This window comes from Syngnathus leptorhynchus, chromosome 1, assembly GCF_054491065.1.
Source record: "Syngnathus leptorhynchus isolate UIUO chromosome 1, UIUO_Slep, whole genome shotgun sequence".
NCBI lineage: Eukaryota > Metazoa > Chordata > Actinopteri > Syngnathiformes > Syngnathidae > Syngnathus > Syngnathus leptorhynchus.
This window is the reverse complement of record NC_141195.1, coordinates 23,881,362-23,894,111: the sequence shown is the minus strand read 5'-3', so window position 1 is coordinate 23,894,111 and position 12,750 is coordinate 23,881,362. Positions and strand designations below refer to the sequence as shown.

General features: G+C 38.2%; 2 protein-coding genes and 1 non-coding gene across 6 annotated transcripts in view; 2 read left to right on the top strand and 1 right to left on the bottom strand.

The window, feature by feature from the left end:
* Positions 1–10,718, top strand: part of LOC147062862 (snaclec alboaggregin-A subunit beta'-like) — a 30,277-nt gene extending 19,559 nt beyond the window's left edge. For 2 of the 4 annotated variants that reach the window (XM_085908542.1, XM_085908559.1), the window contains 8 exons: positions 4,229–5,170; positions 5,467–5,529; positions 5,634–5,673; positions 5,785–5,873; positions 5,975–6,106; positions 7,156–7,258; positions 7,327–7,478; positions 10,205–10,718. In XM_085908542.1, the coding sequence (XP_085764668.1) occupies positions 5,129–5,170; positions 5,467–5,529; positions 5,634–5,673; positions 5,785–5,873; positions 5,975–6,106; positions 7,156–7,258; positions 7,327–7,403 (546 nt within the window). In that variant the 5' untranslated portion in view covers positions 4,229–5,128 and the 3' untranslated portion in view covers positions 7,404–7,478; positions 10,205–10,718. Of the gene's footprint in view, positions 1–4,228; positions 5,171–5,466; positions 5,530–5,633; positions 5,674–5,784; positions 5,874–5,974; positions 6,107–7,155; positions 7,259–7,326; positions 7,479–7,627; positions 8,196–10,204 lie in introns of those variants that run through there. The other 2 variants (XM_085908550.1, XM_085908567.1) reach the window with 2 other exon arrangements.
* trnas-cga (transfer RNA serine (anticodon CGA)) lies at positions 3,985–4,066 on the top strand. The gene has a single exon. It is a non-coding gene; the product is annotated as a tRNA-Ser (tRNA).
* Positions 10,626–12,006, bottom strand: LOC147062861 (alpha-N-acetylgalactosamine-specific lectin-like). The gene is made up of 7 exons (XM_085908580.1): positions 11,932–12,006; positions 11,743–11,799; positions 11,616–11,640; positions 11,443–11,528; positions 11,233–11,367; positions 11,023–11,146; positions 10,626–10,934 (listed from the first exon to the last, which is right to left on the bottom strand). The coding sequence occupies exons 2-7, from the start codon at positions 11,797–11,799 to the stop codon at positions 10,867–10,869; spliced, it is 495 nt and encodes a 164-aa protein (XP_085764706.1). The 5' UTR covers positions 11,932–12,006; the 3' UTR covers positions 10,626–10,866.
* Positions 12,007–12,750: the final 744 nt, after the last annotated feature.

Genomic DNA, 12,750 nt, shown 5'->3' with positions numbered 1-12,750 from the left:
CAATATATATCAGATCAGTGGCATTGCGAAAGATCTTGCAACGGGGTGTCACAAATCATCCACATAGGGCCTTGCTGTACATGTTGGTGGCCAGTAGGGGGCCCTAGGTGTCATCTGATATTAGTCTCAAGCACATGTCAAGAACTACAGTACAATTGTCCCGCCCCCACAAAAACGCACGCTCACAAGAAGAATAACTTCTTGACATCATGATAAATCCAAGTGGCAGTCACCCAACCATTTGGACAGTCAAGCTTAAACTCTAGCAGCAGATGGCACCAGTGAAGTATTTAAGAAGCTTACATTGGCAACTGTAGAAGCAACCAGAGAGAAGCAAAGCGAGCAAACCTGTTTTTGTCACAAGCAAAACACCAGATGGCAGTCAGGAGCCTTTAGCTAAAGTCCCAAGCTCAGTTCAGAGGTGCTAAAGGAACACTCACTCTCTGACACAAGCCTAAATCGCGGTGCTGTACAGCAATTCATCCCAATCCTTCCTTATTTATTTATTTATTTATGGGGAATCACGAGTAAATTTGCTATCTTTGTACCTGAGTGCATTGCATGTATTGTTTTCCTATCAAATACTTCCACGGTGGCTTTCTCTTCTGTACTTTTGATTGAAGTCCTTAAGATTTTTCAATGGTTTCTGGTTAGTTTTGTGTTCCTGAGCTCAGTTTACAAATAACACTTGTCATTTTCAATCGTCTATAATTCTGAGACATCTATTTTAGTGTGACAACTAATTCATTGATGATGTGCACCTTCAATCATTGTTAGCACGTAGTAGCACTTGTGCTTTGACATCTCCAGGCAAGCAAGATCAGCAACAGGAGGCAACAAGAGCCAGGGAACAGGGAGCAACACAGGACAAATTGACAATGGTGGAGCTGGAGAGTTGCGTTTAAACTACTTAAGTAGGCAAGTTGATAAGGAGCGTTGATTGTGCAGGGCGTGGCTGTAGACAGGAATGCGGTGTGGAAAGTAAAAAGGAGCTGACCATGGTCCTGAAGGAGCGGACATGGGACATTGCGTTCAAGTAACACTTAAAAAAAAACCCTAGAACCATTGAAACGTTCATTTACGGTGTCATTCAACTCGGCAAATATGCAAATTGGATACGTGCACACAGTTGACAGAATCATAATGACATGCCCTGTTCTTATCCACCAAAAGGGGCAAAGGAAAATTCAGAAAATCCCAACTGTGGAAACATTTGAAAACTTCCTTGTCATTATTCTAGTTCTGAATCTTATTATCCATTCATCCATCCAGTTTTAAATACTAATCCTAGTTTGAAACCCTAAATTTAATCCCTAACCCTAGTTTTAAACCCTAACACTAGTTTGAAACCTTAGTACAAACCCTAACCCTAGTTTGAAACCCTGACCCTAGTTTGAAACCATAGTTAGAAGCCCAAACCCTAGTTTGAAAGCCTAACCCTAGTTTTAAACCCTAAATTTAATCCCTAATCCTAGTTTTAAACCCTAAAACTAGTTTGAAACCTTACTACAAAACCCTAACCCTAGTTTGAAACCCTGACCGTAGTTTGAAACCATAGTTTGAAACCCAAACCCTAGTTTGAAAGCCTAACCCAAGTTTGTAACCCTAGTTTAAAACCCTAACACTAGTTTGAAACCCCAACTCTAGTTTTAAACCCTAGTTTGAATCCCTAACCCTGGTTTAAAACCCTAGTTTGAGAACCTAATCCAAGTTTGAAACCATAGTTTGTAAGCCTAACACTTGTTTGAAACTCTAACCCTAGTTTTAAATCTTAGATGCATACATTGTTAAAAAATGCACTGTGAGTTTTTTTGTTTGTTTTTGTTTTCATCTTCATAGTAACATGATGTTATCGTTTCATATTCCAGGTATTCCTCCAAAAACATGTTTTTTTACACTCGCACACAATGGATGTTCACAACATTCCCATTTTTCTATGACTGTTCTCTGTAATTGACTTTTTCAGAGAAGTTCAAAATAAAAATATTTGAAACATTAAATCATTGTTATACGGTCCTCGATATAATACCTAATAACAAAGAAGTGAACGACTCTACCAAAATGACAAAAATAGCATTAAAAACCATATTGATTCATTTTTGACCCATTTATGGAAGAGTGTGCACTTGTGCATCTAGTGGTAAAAAAAAAAGAAAAGAAAAAAAGAGTGCTCTTATAAACTACACTTCCAGGATTAGACTTTTTGATTGTGATCAATCTACAAGAACACAGACTATACACATTTGAATTATTTATATCCATGTTTTTAACAACCTAATACATCATTATCATCATATAGCATGAATGTTGAACTTGACATCTTAATTATGACAAAACATCTCGTGTCACGAACTGGTGCTGGAAAAACTAGTTTGCACTGTTGTGACAACAAGTCTCTGGCTGGTTTACAATACAACTCTCGAAATGGAATCAAACATAACTAAATTGACTAACTTGGAATATGCTATTGCTGTATTTAAATCATATGTTATCCTGGTCAGATTTTTGTTTCGTTTCTCTCTTTCCATAATCATGGTAGTATTATAAATTGTACTGTCGTAATGTAGATTGCGTGTCTGGCAGTGAAACCTTGGTTGTAATCGGAACGGGACTTGATAAGCAGAATTTTTGACAAGTCATGTAAAACGAAATGTGAAATGAAGTTGTAATAAGTGTCAAACAAGTGTCAAATCTAAAAATCAAATACTGCCCAAAAAAAGTCATCTTTCTTCTTTAATCCCTTCAATTAAACAGAATCAATTAATATACAATAGAATTGAAGAATGTCCAAAAAAAGTTAGCACTAAAATTCACACCACTAAAATAATGTGTAGTTATTTTAAGGGCTTTTTGGGGATGACATTTATAACAAACTGGCCTGCGGACTTTTGGAGCCTGTTTTGTAGGATTTTTTTTTTTTTTTTCTCCATGTCAGCCTCTACGTCACTGGAGGCATGCATACAAACAATTTCATGCATCTTGTTTACTGGCTTGGTTTGTCATCGTCTGTTGTCACCTAGTGAATGAAGTGGTGATTTGTTGCCACTAAAATTCGTGTGCACATTCTTACTCTTGTTCACTTCAACCCGTGAAAATGTGAACGGGTTCTGCACAGTATTCTGGATTTACTTTGTCAAATGTGAGCGAAATACATTATCATCTTCATAAAATTCAAAATAGTGCGTTGATTGATTTTCAAATACTTTTTATAGGGTATAAATTAACGTACTACACAGTTGTTGCAGGAAGAAAATAAAATAGATGACTTACATTTTGTGTCAAATGTTGATGAAACAGAGAAATTGTTGATTTGGAAACGTGTCTTTGAGACACAGCTACTCACCTTGCATGTGATTGATTGAACCAATGTTCCCCAAACATTTGAAAAGAATATTCTATAGATTTAAGAGACAAAAATGGAACTGTTTGGAAGGTGAGCGATCCAAATGTAACACAGCATTTGCAGAAAATATTGTGGTGGCTGCTCAACTAATTTGGATGTTCTGGTTGTGATTGATGAAACCAATCTTTTACTTGGAAAATCACTTTATAAATGTTTTATTTTTATTATTATATTGGAGCAGCCTAAATTCCTTGGTATTCTCTAAAAAAAAAAGCTGTTCTTGCTATTAAAATATTGTCATTGTATTGTCATTTGTCATTTTCACATGTCCTGAGTGAGACTGTGATGTAACCAAGTCAAATTCCTTGTTTGGCACGCTCAAACATGGCGAATAAATTCTTCTTGAATCTTCAATCTTGAAAAAAAAAAAAAATCCTCCACTGTTGCTGCATTAAAGCCATTGCGCAAAGACAAAATGTTGTTTGGTACTTTTCATTACGCTAAATTATTGTTCTGTTTTTTTTTTCCCATCAAGTCTTTTTCCTATATACAGGGTGTTGTCGAGATTCTTTGCCACATCTTGCTTCTTTCTAAATGCAGCTTCTGATGTTTCTAGCCATGTAGTCTCATTCATGTCACATGTCACGGTGGCCGAGAGGTTAAGGCGTTGGACTCGAAATCCAATGGGGTTTCCCCGCACAGGTTCGAATCCTGTTCGTGACGTGAGTTTTAGATCAGTTCAGAATGTTTAAGATGGATGGTGACATACCAGTTACACCATATCATGAATCGTTTGTGGGTGATGTTTAAAAGGACGTATTTTGATTGGTGTCACAATTTTTTGATGATCGTAAATCGCCCCAAGTGTGTTTTGTTTTTTAACAGGAACTGATTTTCTCACGGAATGGAATGACGGGCCATCGCAAAAGCAAGCTGACTGAAAAAGATGAATAATAACACCGTTCAAATTGTGATGGACCTCCTAAATGGAGTAGAAGACAATGTCACAGTACCTCTACAACCTGTAATACCTGAATAGCTGAATGTCTATTATCGTCGTTATCGTACATTTTTGCAATGACTAAACAACAAGCAAAGCCTGATGTACTTTCCTGTTGTTCTCACCTACATTACTTTGGTTGCTCTTTCTTTTATATGAATTTTTTTTTTCAACTTTTTTTTGTAAAAAAAAAAAAAAAAGGGGGAAAATAACGTACTTCATGGCTCAGTGTAACCCTTTTGTTTTTACTTGGTGCATAACTATAACAGACATTTGAAAATCAAAAAAAAATTCCATTCTATCCACGTCTTGAAATCCTCAGAGTGTCCTCAGAGCAAAAGTGTTTCTGCATATTAGTGGAAGGGAGTACTGTGTTTCCTTGGGATGCAACCCAAAGCATTGTGGGTAGTAACCCTGACCCTCCTAGAAGCCACCCTGGTGATGTGTTCAGGGCACGTCTCACCCAGAGGATGCTCCTGGGAAGATGGAGACACTTTGTCTTCCAGTTGGTCTGTGAACATCAAGACATCTCCTCAGCTAAAAAATTGTCAAAATGGAATAACTTAACCTAACAATCCTTGTCATGTCTTTTTTTTTTTTAAATCAATGTTTGTTTATATCATTTTATGTTTGATGTTCAAAATGAACAACTTCAGTCATTTATGAAATATGTTCAAAAGAGCCCTTCTTCTCCCCTCCCAAAAAAAGAAATCATAATTAGCACTTGACAAATGTTTGAAGCCTCAAACAGACCTTAACTAGGGTGCAGAAGATATGTTCCTCTGATGTCATCAACTGGTTCAGGTGTTCCATCGTCCGACAGTCAAGTCAGTAATTATTGCAACAGAAAACTGGTCTTATGCATGCACTCATTTTAAGTGAGGAATTTTTCTGAGAAGAAAAAAAAAGTGTAGAACATTCCTAGGCAGTATAGACTATATAAGACTACACATTGTGGTCCTTGGTACAAAACAACTCAGTCACGACCGCAAAGGTAGCGTTTCACAATTTGATCATCGTGATTTGTTGTGACTTTCTCAACATTCACATCTTTTTTGTTTCAGAGTAGCACAAAGCTGCTATTCATTATTTAAAAAAAGTTTTTTTCTCCCTCATATTGCAGATGGCGTTTGCTCTTCGCTCGTTGTTCTTCTTTTGCGGGATGAGTGGACTGTTGACTGGAGCCGTAAGTCAAAATGTCATGTATTTTCAATATTTAATTTACTGCTGCCTTCATATCATTTTTTTTTTTTTTGCAATTTCCCCCCCCAAAAAAAAATGTCTTCACAGTGGTCCAAGCCTGCATATTACGAGAACGGTTGGTGGAAATGTACGTATCGATGCTACTTTTCCAAATGAACAATATCTTATATATATATATATATAAATAATATATTAATTGACACATTTCTTTTTTTTTCCGACAATAATATTTGTGTAGTGAACAGTGACTGTCCAAAAGGCTGGACTCAGTTGAGATGTCACTGTTACATCTACCAAGATGAGGCAAGAAACTTTGCAGATGCAGAGGTATGAATCATTGTCAAATCGAAAAAAAAAAACCGAAATATATTTAATGTCAGATGGATTCAATGAGTGAAATGAACATTCAATTCTATTTTTCTCATCAGAGTGTCTGCAACATCCTTGGCGGGAATTTAGTCTCCATCCACAACGACCTGGAAAACTCATTTGTCGTAGAATTAATTCAAGAAGGTGGAAATACTGACGAAATCTGGATTGGACTTCATGATGCCGTTGAGGTGATTCATTGATCATTGTAAAATTTGGGATTGAACTAAGTCACTTGCATTCAATTGAATTGTTTTTTTTTTTTGGTCGCATAGAAAAATTGAATTCTTGTCACCGGCGTAATGAAAAGATGTTCATTTGCAACGAGTTTTCCTACGAGTAGGACATCAACCATCACGTTCAGGGTGTGCCACATGGTATTTCATGATTTCCTTCAGAGAGCGATGACTTTATCTCACAGTTTATTACTACACTCAGTTTCCAGTTGATCCATCCATCCATCCATTTTCGGAACCGCTTTGTCCCCACGCTGACAAGGGGAGAGCATGCAAACTCCACACAGGGAGGGCCGGAGGTGCAATCGAACCCGCACCCTCCTCACTGTGAGGCGGACGTGCTACCCAGTGCGTCACCGAGCCACCGGCTTTCCAGTTGATTTAACTCCTATTATAGGTTTTGATAACATATTAAATTTAAAATCAGAAGCCATAGAAAGTGATTGGTGGGCCATGTGGACCTTTCGTAAGTCATGCAAAATGATGCCGCCTTGAGCTTGACATCGTACACTGGGACTGATTCGAGGTTAAAATAGCTTTGGATTTTTCTCCTAGTTATATTATTATTGAATGTTTACTTTTGTTTTTAAATTCACTTCGTTCAGATGAGTTTTTCAAAACATATTGAATAGCAAAAGTGAGACTCAAGTGCCAAGATGATCTGGAAGAACCAGCTCGATGCTATTTACGCGGCACCAGCTAACTAGCAATTACAATTCTCAGACAAACAGCCAAATATTTGTAGAAAACCCCAAAAGCTGATGTGCGAAACTATTTGACAAAAATGAAAACAAAGTACCTTTTTGGTGTGATCATTATTGTTTTTGTTTTGTAAATGTAAACTTTTGTTTCCGTTAGTTTTCAGTTTAAAAAAAAAAAACACAAAAAAACTCTTTTCCTGTTATTTTGTTAGCAAAATTATTTCTTCATTTTTTTAAAAACCATTTTGTTAGTTTTTATTAATTCTAATCACTCTGGACTAATGATTCAAATGTGACTTCCAGAATGATGACTTTATATGGACTGATGGCTCAGATGAGGATTTCAGAAATTTTGCTACGGGAGAGCCTAATGAAACTGGTGACTGCGTGGAATTAGAGGAAAGTAGTAAGTAAACTCAGTAAATGTGGGTAAAGAATAAAATGCTGTTATGCTTAAACATTTATTTCTCACAGATGGGACTTGGGAGGATGAGGACTGCACAGATGACAGTCCATATGTTTGCATCCGAGAAGTGTATCACCACCACTAATCAAGTTCTTCGATGATTACACAGATTTCTCCAATAGCAAACAACATTTCTATCAAATCAAAGATCATCTCTCTGGTAAATGAAGCAATCTATCTGCATTAAAATAAGTGTTTGTGTCTTATTTCCTCGAACAAATTGAACGTATTTTATTGTGTGAATGTATTGTCATTTTTTAAGAAGAGCCTGTGAGTCAGCGGTATTTTACCACTGTCATTTTGTGTTAGGTACTCACCCGTTTTGAATGGAATGGATCGCGGAGGGGATATGAGCTGGGATTCAAAGTAAAGTAAAGCTCCAGAGCGGACTTAATAGACGGATTCCTTATGTGTGTTCCGCCACTGTAACTGAGAGATTGAATTTTGCAAAGAAATTCACTTTTCTTTAGGAATGAAATGTACTAATTGCAACTAGAAAATACAAGTTCTGGAGAAATTGCCTGTGAAGGCAAAGAAGCTGAATAAATACTTGGGGGATGCTGCAGAATGATGTTTAAAGTTGAAACGAGTTGAATTAGTTGAAAAATGTAGAAATGAGAAGGGAAAAAACAACATTTGGCGTGAATGTCAAAATTGAAAAATTTTCGGTAAATGGGAAGTTGTGGAATAGGCAGGCAAAAGATGAACAGTTTAAAGTTGGAATGGGTTGAAAAATGTAGACATTAAAAGTGAAAAATGGAATTTTGTAAAATTTTGCAGAGATTTTTCACGTGAAAACGTGACATTTTTGAATTTGGCAATTTTGGGAATGTCGAAAATCTTCCCCAATGTGAATTGAATGTGCTGAATGATGCCATCAAGAAGGAATGGGGAAACATTTGCCGTCATACTTTCCTTCGGAGGGCCATTTTGACTGTCAAAGCCTTATTTTGTATACAGTAAATTTACAAATTTACACAATAACTTATTTACAAATTTACTACACAACAAACTGATGAATAATTAGCTTTAAAATCAGAGAGTAGTAAAGACTGTTACCATATTTTAAAAAATGAATGGAAATGGAAATTGCATTTCTCTATTTTTTTTTTTTAAAAGTGAATTTTAAATTTAGTATTGACACGTGACATCGATGCGATGCACAATTTGTTTTTGCGGGCCCACATAAAATAATGCGGCGGGCCGTATCTGGCCCCCGCGCCTTGAGTTTGACAGATATGAACTGGATTAAATAGAGTTTGAAACTCTTTTTCCTGAATGCCAAGCATGACATCTGATAGAAAGTAGGCTAAGGTCCATCCATCCATCCCTTCAGTGATCTGCTGGCTTTTCTTTTTCACCGGCACTGAGGACAAGATGAACGTGGCCAAGTAGAGAAAGATCCTTGATGGAGAGCACATCTTAAAAAGCAAGAAACAAGTTCTTGTTTTTTAATGAAGTGGACATAGGTTAGTTGTTTTGGAATGAACTCTCCATCCACATTTAAAGGAAGAGTACCTCCCTTAAACCCAACCCCCCCCCCCCCCCCCCATTCATGGTTGCCATAATTTGGCTGCCATATTTGACATTTTGAGTTGAATGTATTCATTTATTACTCAATCAATTAAATAATGAATGAACATCATCTTCTGATCTTACAAACTGCCTGATTGACCTGGTTGTCAGGTGGCAACAATCGAACAAGGGGAGTACCGGCACTTCTTTTTTTTTTTTTTTCCCCATTACACCGATATACTGCACACGCGATCTCGTTCCTGTTTCAGGCTGTATTGCGTGTATACGACATCTTGTAAATGTCAAAAATGTGCTTTAATAAGGTTGAGAAACACTGCGTAAGAGAGACTCAATGATAATTACCTGTAATTAGCACCAGGAAATTGGTGGAAGGCATCCTATAAGAAGCCTCGAGCAGAACTGAATTAAGGGAGTGGCTGACAGTCTCTGCTGATCTCAACCACTGCTGTCACTCAACTAATGAAGAATACCCAAAAACGTCTTTGTCTGAGTAAAGGAGCAAATTTTGAATTCTCTGGAAGCCAAGGACACTGTCAACTCAAAAGTATCGCTTGGCGTCAGCTCATGATCAAGGATCACAATTGCAAGATCAATATTTATCGATTCGGGGCAAATATGAACTAGATCTGGTTGACCGGCTCAAAAGAAACATCTCAAAGAATAACATTAATTTCCTGTAGCCAGTAGGTGGAGCCACTACTACGATGAAAAATAAGTTCGTAGATGTCTTCAGGCCCTGATTATGATCAAATGCATAAAAATGTGGAGATGGGGTCGTCTGGGTCAAGTTCGAGCACTTTTAATTGTCACACAAATTGATCAAACTTTGTGCCATCGTAATAGCCACGGCCCTTTACCGAAAAGTCGCAAAATTCCACGTAGAGCCTGAGCAATGTCTTGAGGCTGTTCTGACATCGGCTCGGTGCAGTAGATATTAAAGTGGAAAAATTTGGATTCCTGGTTGCCACTAGGTGACGCTGTAAGGGAATATCACAGATTTCTTCAGGTTGCGACTATTTACCCCAAAAATGTTTGAGTTATTGAGCATTTCCTCTTGTGCGGTAAAAGAAATATGAAATGCAAACTTTGAGGTCCCGTCCCCACTATATAGTATTTAAAAAAAAATAATAATAATTCATGATTGTTGTCCCACATTTCAAGCTGGTGCAACCCAATTTTGAAGTCAGTCGGATGAATCTTGTAGGACAAGGGTGTAAAAGTATTCAAAAAGCTGGCTGGCTTGTAGCTGGCTTCCAGTTTGTTTCAGGCTATAGCTGCAATGGACTTTTTAGTACGCAAGGCAATTTTCGTTTTGCTCAAACTGAGATTGTTTTTCTTTTCCTGCTCTAGGTAGCGCTACTGAGCCATTTTATTTTCATCAACTCAAAGATGTCCAAATTTTCACCAAGTCCGATGAGTGTACAAAATTTGGTGAGTTTTTGTGCATGTTTAAAAATGTGTAAAAAAAAAAAAAAATGCAAAGCGTGTGTAAAAAAATAAACATGAAGAAGGATTCCTTCAAAACAATTTACCATTTTAACTTGAACATAACTTTACCCATAAGAGCTGACTTTATTTATAGATTTTCTATAGATGTGCTACACATATTGCATAGGGTGAAAAGGAGCTACAAAGTCTTTGATGCTGACCATTTCTACATGATCTAATCAGTCATCGTTTGGTTTTCTATCTTTGGAGTACACGAGCGCACGCAAATTGCTCTGACCTTCTGTGTGCCACAAAACAACAAATACAAAAATACACACATTGATGCCGAGACAGTTTCCTTCATTTATTAGAGAGAGCGAGAGAGAGAGAGAGAGAGAGACGCTTTCAAAAAGTTGTTTTTCTTGATGGCAATCAACCATACTTGTAAAGTGGGAAAGGAGCTGACATAACACATTACTTCCAGAAACGGAAAGCCACCGCTGATGTCCTAGAATGTCTCAGAAGAGACATCAAGAGCATAGAAAAGATAATGTTGGAGAATACATGACGTCGACTGTTGGGACTTAATGCACATTGGTGACGCAAACGTATGGAACTGTTGAAGTGCAGTCCACGTCATTCCAGAAAAGAGCTGAAAAACAACACAGGAAACAGATTTAGACATCCGTGTATCGTCTTCGCCTTGATAGACAGGAAAAGACGGAGGAAAGGAAACGTACTGTCTGTTCCGGTATTTGTCACCACACAGTCTTCACCGGCACTGTTAGGGGCGGAAACACCTTCAAATGCCCTAAATCCACCAATGGGGGAAGGTGATCCATCAGTCCACACAAACGTTCCCTCCTGGAAGACCAAGTTACATGTGAAAAAGTCACTCATCACAATCACGACGACTTTGATTTCCATGATTGCGTTAGCTCATGCTTTACAGTATTTATGTCGTTGAATCCAATCCAGGCAGTTTGAGTTGCTCCAACTTCTTTGTCGACCAGTGCAAGAATCACCGCATGTTCAACCGAGTTTAAGATGGAAGCCAGATGGCCTCCGATAGCTACGCAGACGTTCTAAACAAACAAAGATACAAATCAGCTCAGAGCTTTACTGTAACATCAATGTTTTCAGACCATTACTGTATTTACTTCTGCATCGTCGAAAGTTCTATCCTCGTCCACAACACGGAAACAGCGGTCATTCAGCCGAACCCAGTGCTTTGGACAGCAAGGTACTAAAAAAAAAAAAAAAAGGTGATTTGACATCAACGATCGAAATGCAAACAGGCGACGAAGCTACAAAGTCACTGGTACCAACCAACCTTTAACGACACCTCCACTAGACCACTGTATAAGACAAAAACATCGTTCACTGTTAGAATGTAATCGCCAAGGATAGATGTGACTCTTTAAAGTGACCAATGACATAAAAAAAACATTTTCACTTACGACACCAGTCAACAGTCCACTGATCCCGCACAGGAGAAGCAACGTGCGAAGAGCCATCTGCGCCAGAACAGGAAAAAGAAAAAAAACAACCAAAAACTTCACGTTAAACACTTAATTGACCTCACGTCATTGATTTGGCTTTGCATGTTGATACTAAAATCGCAAGGTTAGGCTTTCATGTCGTGTTACCTTAGCAGTCGTGATGAATGCTTGATGCTGAAGATGTGTGCAAGACGACAACGACGAGCGTTCCTTTTATATGTGGGCCGGAAGCAGCCCAGGAATGTTGAAGGTGTCGCTTGTGTCACGTGACGCATCAGACGGGTTCTGGTCCGCCTCGAGGAAACAATGGCATTGACAAAGAGAGTCACCGAACTCAAATTGAACATTGACTTTGTCATCGTCGTTGCCTACGCGATATTGTGTTGAGCACATGCTTGGTGAGGTTTAACCTTGACCATAAAGTCCAAAGCTCTCCTGTAGAACATGTTGATGTTGCATGTCCAAGTTTTGACTTTTATTAAGTTTTTGAACAAAATTTCCCGTCAAGCCTTTATTTTGGGTTCTCCTTTTTATTTTTGTCACATTTGGAGTGGAAGGGCGGGCGGCTTCAGATAGGATGTCCCTTTGACTCCAAAAGTTAGGAATGCAAAATGAGACGAGGCGTTGGAGAGGCAGGGCAATGTTCTCGTGCACGAGGAAATACTTTTTGACTTGGTTAATTAGCTACGTTTGACTCCTACACTCCCATGTCACACCCTTGATGTCCTCCGAGCTAATTTTGTACGAGTCAGCCACGTTGGCGACACGAACTGGTTCGGCTGTGACCACGTTGACTGATAAATATTTTGGTGATGAAAATCCAACAAACTGCTCCTTTGCACACCCCTGAGAGTTTGACAAAATTCGGAAGTTGCACATCAGTCGAATGTTAAGCGGCGGCAGTTCACACAAAAATCTGAGCGTGTCATCAGATGTCAACATTTCACTCCCTCTGTAATGACTCCC

What these genes read in the sequence shown, in the direction of transcription:
- LOC147062861 (XM_085908580.1), bottom strand. Translation starts at nt 11,799, where the DNA reads ATGGCTCTTCGCACGTTGCTTCTCCTGTGCGGGATCAGTGGACTGTTG. An exon ending in GTGGACTGTTGACTGGTGTC is followed by an intron (nt 11,641 to 11,742) that starts GTAAGTGAAAAT and finishes TGTCTTATACAG; the next exon opens with TGGTCTAGTGGAGGTGTCGT. An exon ending in GATTCAACGACATAAATACT is followed by an intron (nt 11,147 to 11,232) that starts GTAAAGCATGAG and finishes TTGGTCTTCCAG; the next exon opens with GAGGGAACGTTTGTGTGGAC.